This window comes from Antechinus flavipes, chromosome 2 (genome assembly GCF_016432865.1).
Source record: "Antechinus flavipes isolate AdamAnt ecotype Samford, QLD, Australia chromosome 2, AdamAnt_v2, whole genome shotgun sequence".
NCBI classification, from domain to species: Eukaryota; Metazoa; Chordata; class Mammalia; order Dasyuromorphia; family Dasyuridae; genus Antechinus; species Antechinus flavipes.
This window is the reverse complement of record NC_067399.1, coordinates 59889845-59895844: the sequence shown is the minus strand read 5'-3', so window position 1 is coordinate 59895844 and position 6000 is coordinate 59889845. Positions and strand designations below refer to the sequence as shown.

At 42.3% G+C, this 6000-nt stretch overlaps 1 protein-coding gene across 2 annotated transcripts in view; it reads left to right on the top strand.

Annotated features, from left to right (window-relative positions):
* The first annotated feature begins 1267 nt into the window (after positions 1–1267).
* Positions 1268–6000, top strand: part of NFATC3 (nuclear factor of activated T cells 3) — a 145360-nt gene continuing 140627 nt past the window's right edge. For both annotated transcript variants that reach the window (XM_051974949.1, XM_051974948.1), the window contains exon 1: positions 1268–1610. In XM_051974949.1, coding sequence (XP_051830909.1) covers positions 1511–1610 — 100 coding nt within the window. In that variant the 5' untranslated portion in view covers positions 1268–1510. The remainder of the gene's footprint in view (positions 1611–6000) is intronic.

The window sequence follows — 6000 nt, the reverse complement described above, 5'->3', positions numbered from 1 at the left end:
AACGTACATAAACAAAAACTCTTTGGAGAGATCCTCAACACTTGTTAGTAAGATAAAGATACTGAAAACAAAAGTTTGGGAACCATTGGTTTACACTTGAGTTGAGTAGCAGAACCTGGCACTGATGCGAGAACCACTAGGCCATCCTGGCTCTGGGCATTTTCACTCCCGAGCAGGAACGCCCCCCCTTCCACCTCTGCCTCGTGACTTCGGCGACTCCGTGGGGTCTCAATTGCTTCCTCAGAGATGCAGCTTTAGGAAGAAGGGGTGCTCGGCGGGGTCAGGAGCTGGGTACATTTATTGACTTGAGGCCCAGAGAGCACCATGCATACGGTCAGTCAGCAGAAGTCCGAGCTGGGCACTCTGCTGCGGGCTACGAATACAAGAGTGCCTGCCCGCGGGGAGTTTCAGCTCCCGGGCTACGGGCGCAGACCGCAAGCCTGCAATTTACAAGGGAAATAAAAAACAAGAATGATAGGCATTTCTTTCCTCGTGTGTCGCCCGGGGGGGTGGGTCCTTGGTCCCCTGACTGGCTACACCAGGGTTATGCAAAGGGTGCGGTGCAGATTCAGACGGAGCGGAGAAGCCCCAACGTCCAGAGCCGACTCCCAGGACTCAGGAGGCTCTGCAGAGCTCTGTTCCCACTCGGGAGCCCCGCGGTCCCCTCCGGTCTGCCCACATTCCGCTTCGTCCAATCAGGAGCAGGATACCCACCCAAAAAGGTGTGTTCTCTTCTTCTATTAGTTGTTGGAGGACTCTGCCTCCAATAAGGGGCCGTTTACTTTCCTCCTCTCAGCTGCCTCTGGAGTTAGAAGCGGACTTGTTTTCCTTTTCTGCTTCACAGCCTTTCAGTCTTGGGGATTAGGTAGGCGGAGACACTGAATACGAAGGTTCTTCCCGGGACCTTTGCAGGCTCAGAACTACAGCTCCCGGCAGGTAGCGCAGTCTGTCTTTGGGATCATGTGATTTCCTTTCCTCCTTCCCCCACTCTGTCCCTTGCCCCTCAGGCTCCTCGAGTCACGCGGGTGCAAGGAAAGAGGGCGGGGCTGAAGGGCAGAATGCCGCCTTGGTGACCAATAGGATGGGCCGAATAGGGGCGCCCTCCCTCGCCCCCGGCCGTGCGCGCCCTGGCGCGGGGATGGAGGGGAGGGGGGAATGTGGAGCGGGGCGGGAGCGCGCCCGGCGGCGGGGGCAGCGACGGCGGCAGCGGCGGCGGTGGCAGCGGCTGTGGTGGTGTAGGCGGCGGCGGCGGCGGCAGCAGCGGCGGCGGTTGGGGGGCGGGCAGCCGTTGGAGGCGGAGGCGGCCCAGCTGTGGGGCGACTGTGCTCACTTGCTCCTTCACTCCCTTGTGCTGACAGGCAGCAGGCCAGAGCCCGGGACAAGGCCGGGAAGTTTGCGGCGGAGCCAGGCATGAAGCGGCACTGAGGCGAAGCCGAGCTGAGCTGAGCCTCCGCGCCCGAGGAGAAGGAGGCGCCGCCGCTGCAGCCGCTGCTAGTCCCCGGCCACGCCGATGACTACTGCAAACTGCGGCGCCCACGACGACTTGGACTTCAAGCTCATCTTCGGGGAGGACGGGCAGCCGCCGCCGCCCCCGCCCCCGGGGCCCGCAGGTGAGGACGCCTCCGACCCCCAAGAGCCCCGGTCCCGCGAGGTCGACCCCTCGCCCCACCCGCCTACTGTCCCCGGGCCTGCCCGCGGGGCCCGCCCGCCCGCCAGCCTGCCCAGGAGTCTGCGCCTTCCCCAGACCGAGTCGGGGAAGAGAGAGATGGGGGGTGGGGGGAAAAGAAAGATAGAGAAAGGGGAATAAAAGAGGGAGCGGGGGCTGGGGTAGAAGAAGAGAGATGGGACAGAGAGCGCGGGGGAGAGAAACCCGGAGATGGAGAGAGCGAGAGGGGTGGGGGAGGCAGAACATCGGAAGGGGGGCCTGGCTGGTCTGCTGAGTAGGGCGTGTAGGTGTGAGACTGGGGAAACATGGCTTGAACGTTTGCTAGTATTAAAGTGTTTGTGTGTTTGTGTGGCGTGGCTTTACTACTGGGTTCTGAGTGTACGTTTATGTATGTGACTAGGAAGGAGGGGTTAGAGAAGGGTTAGCCTCATCCCCTGCCATCCTTCCCGACTCAAAGAAACCTTTCCGCCTTGCTTATCACACTATTTGTAAATTCGGAAAGCGTTCGCTGCGAGCCGATTTGTCTTGTGAAGTTAAATGTCTGTCTGCTTCTTCAAGGTGAAAGGTATCACATGTGTGCAAAATGTTGCAATGCCTGTGTTCTTACGACCCTAATGATTTCTGTTTAGCAAAACCACTTAATGTAGAGGAAGACCAACGGGTGTTATAGAAAGAACTTTGGTTTTGGAATCAGGCCAGTGGGGTTCATATCTGACCGATTCAGCAGGGTCAGTGTGTTAGATCAGATGGCCTCAGTTTCCTCATCTGTAAAACGAAGCTTTGGGATCAATCGCATCATCCTTTGAAGGCCACTTTCAACCTTAACTCCATAAACCCCTGTTTTGCCTGTTAGAGAAAGTGAAAAATAAAAACTGACACAATTGTATTCAGTTACTTTGGTTTCTTTTTTGTATTCTCACTGTTTAATTTGGACTAATTTATGTATTGGAGTTTTTCGAATTTATGCCACAAAAATATGGCTTCTCCTGCTTGAGTTTTGATTGCTTTATGTGCCATTGGGAATGGACTAATGACATTTTTTTCTTGATAAATCATAGAAGTTGTGATGAAAAACTACTTCAAGCTCTAAAGTGTAAAAGTTTTCAGTATTTTCTATAGCATAATAGTAATTTTCAGTAGTTTTTAAATTTCAAAGACCAAAGTGGAATAAGAGAAAACAAATGAATTTTACTGATGTGAAAGTAACAAATGTTGAAACTTGAAATCTAACGATTAACACTTCATTTTGGAATGCCATTTGGTAGAACAAATGCAAGATTAAGAACAGATTTTTAAATGCTTTGTTTTGTTGACCCTTTTGAGAACAATTTAATTTTCCATACCTTTTTGGGGTGTAGCATATTGCTAAGAAACTAGTGAGAAAATTCTTTGAAAATTCAATGCTTTTTTTGGGGGTGGGGGAGTACAATGTGTATTGTGCTTTTTAGATCTTGGAGTATTTAATAATTTGTAAACATGTTGGTAAAATCTGTACTTAGTTTTGCCAAAGAGGTAAGAATTGCCATTGGTCTGTTTCAGTTTTGTATATTTATGGAAATCTAAATCAAGTTTATTTTAAATTATTAAAAGTTTTCTGAGGGTGTATTGGAAGTTGACATTCTTTATGATTTTACCCCACTGTTCTGAGAATAGGTGGATTTTTTTTTTTTTTTGTAAGAAAAAGTTCATTATGAAAGGTACAAAACATTCTACTATAACCAGTTAACTAGTTTACAAGGAATTTTGGAGGGAGGAGAGACCAGTGTATTATTCAGAATCCCCTTGTAATACTTGTAAGGATTGACCAGCCTTCTATGGAAACTGCTCTTGGGACTCAGGTTGGAATCCTGAGTGTGGTCAACCTTTAATTAGGCTTCAAATTGTGCATTTGAATGGTATAAAATGAGCTGAGAGCCAGCTAAGTTAGTCTTAGAGGAAGTTCAGCAGTAAATTGCTTTATTATTGTCACATTGGCCGAATCTGAATTAGATTTACATAAATCTGTTAGAATTGTTGGAGCTGTTTAGACCACATAATGATAGATTATGCTTGGAAACAATCTTTTTTTGATCACTTTATCAAGATAGCTTCCTTTTCAGCATCACAAAGATAGTTTCAACCCATAATATACTTAGGTTAATAAACATAATATATTTAGGTTTTCATAGATAATTGGATAAACATTTATTACAGAAGAAATCATTCGATTTTTGAATTCTTCCAGCTCTGAATTCTATGATTTCTGGCAGCAGTTAATAATGAATATTATTTGTCTCTCTATCTAGTATGTTAGAACTTTCTTATTACTATGCCAAAAAAAAGATAGTAATTAAGGTAAAAAAATATTGTGTATTCATTCATTGTTTCTGAAAATAGAGCTTTCCATTGTGAGGGGAGAATCCCTCTGATATATTTCACCCTTTTTATTTAAAAAAAAATTCATACATTTTGTTTTGACAGCAAATATTTCCTAACAATCCTCTTTACAAAGTACATTCCACAAAAGCCGTTTTATTGGTTTTTTTTTTTTTTTTTTTAATAACTGCAAGGGAGGATTCATTTTGCAATTATGCTACGAACATTGAGGGTTATACTTGATTAGAATTTTGTAGTTGTATGTATATTCTTTTATTTCTGTATTACTTACAAGTCTTTCCATAGTTCCTCTAAATTTTTCATGACCATCATACCTTCTGGTGCATTGTATATGCTATTCTATCCATCTTCCATAATTTGTTCTGTCATTCCACAATCATTGGGTACTGTTTTTTGGATTTTACCTTTTTGTCATTAAAAATCATAATTCTGTACATATGATCTTGTGTTTGTAACTTCCTTGGGGATATAGTTAGAGTATCGTTGATAAGTCTGATTATTGAGATGGCTAAGGCAAAGGGTATGAACAATTAGGAACTTTTTTTGTGTAACTGCAAGTTGTTTTCCAGGACAGTTAAGTCATTTACCATTCAGCCTTACCTGATTCAATGGAGAGAGCTTCTTATATTTTAACAATTTTGCTAGTTTGTTAGATATGAGAGGCTAGGCATTTATCAGGCAAAGATTTTTTTCTCCCAAGCCTCAACTACTGATGTTAGCATCATCACTTTTTTTGGAGGTGTCGTAGAGCTTTAATATAATTATTATGTTTTAAATGACTACACATGTGTAACTTGCATAAAATTCTTCTCTTTGGAGTGGAGGGGAGGGAGAGAGATTTAGAAATTAAAAAAAAAATTTTAAATGAATGTTAGAAAAGATTTTTATATGTAACTAGGGAAAAAAGTAAGATATTAAATTAGAAAAAATTAACATAATTGTGATTATAATATGATTTCTTCTGTTTTTTTTGATGGCAGATCTTTGTCTATAAATAAAAGATCTTTCCATTCTCTAATTTTTCTATACATTTTTTAAAATGCATATTCATTTGGGTTGTGGCATAAGATGTCCTTTTTGTGTGTTTCTTCTGTCATTCCACAATATATAACATCTTTCAGAAGAATTGTGATTTTAGAGTACGTTAAGATTTATTCCAAGAATCACACACAATCCTAGTATGTTAGAGGTGAAAGAGACCTTACTTAGCTGTTTTACAGGAGCATAGTGACCTGTAAAAAGATCATTGTAAAGTTATTAAGTGAAACTCTTCCATTCTTTTGGCACTTTAGATTTAATATCTAAAGAAGCAGTTAAAAAATTCAGGGATTAAAGTTTATTTGCATGTGAAATCAATATATGTTTTGATGTTTGTTATTTTGATTTTTGAATAAATTATAATTTGAAGTAACCAAAAGTGAGTTTAAGAGATTTGCCTTTAGGATGAACTTGCCTGCTAAATTAGGCCATAACAGTTTCTAGGATTTTCTGCAGTACAGTTAGTTTTTGTTAAGTAGTCCTTCATCTTGTCTTTAAGCATGTAGACTTACAGCAGAGGAATCTGATGAAAATTTCTTTGTTTTTTAGTAAGCTCCATTTGTCCCAATTTGTCAAATTACAGATGTGTACTGTTTGAGCATATCCTAGTCTGTCGGATGGACTAGTGTGGTTTTAGATCTTGCTAAAGGTTTAAGGGGCCTTTACCACAACTGAAAATCTATTTGTAACATAACATAAACACAAAAGGAGATTTCTGTTTCTCTAAGAAACCTTTAGGCTTCTTGTGTAAGCTTATTTTGATACCTTTTACAAATGGACATTTAAAAGTTGGGAGGAAGAGAAAACAAATCAAAGGACTAACTTTCTATAGTAAAATCATTGTTACAATATAAATGTTCAGCATGCCGAAATGTTTCTTTAAACTGTATATTTTTGACTTTATTTTTTTACATTAGCTC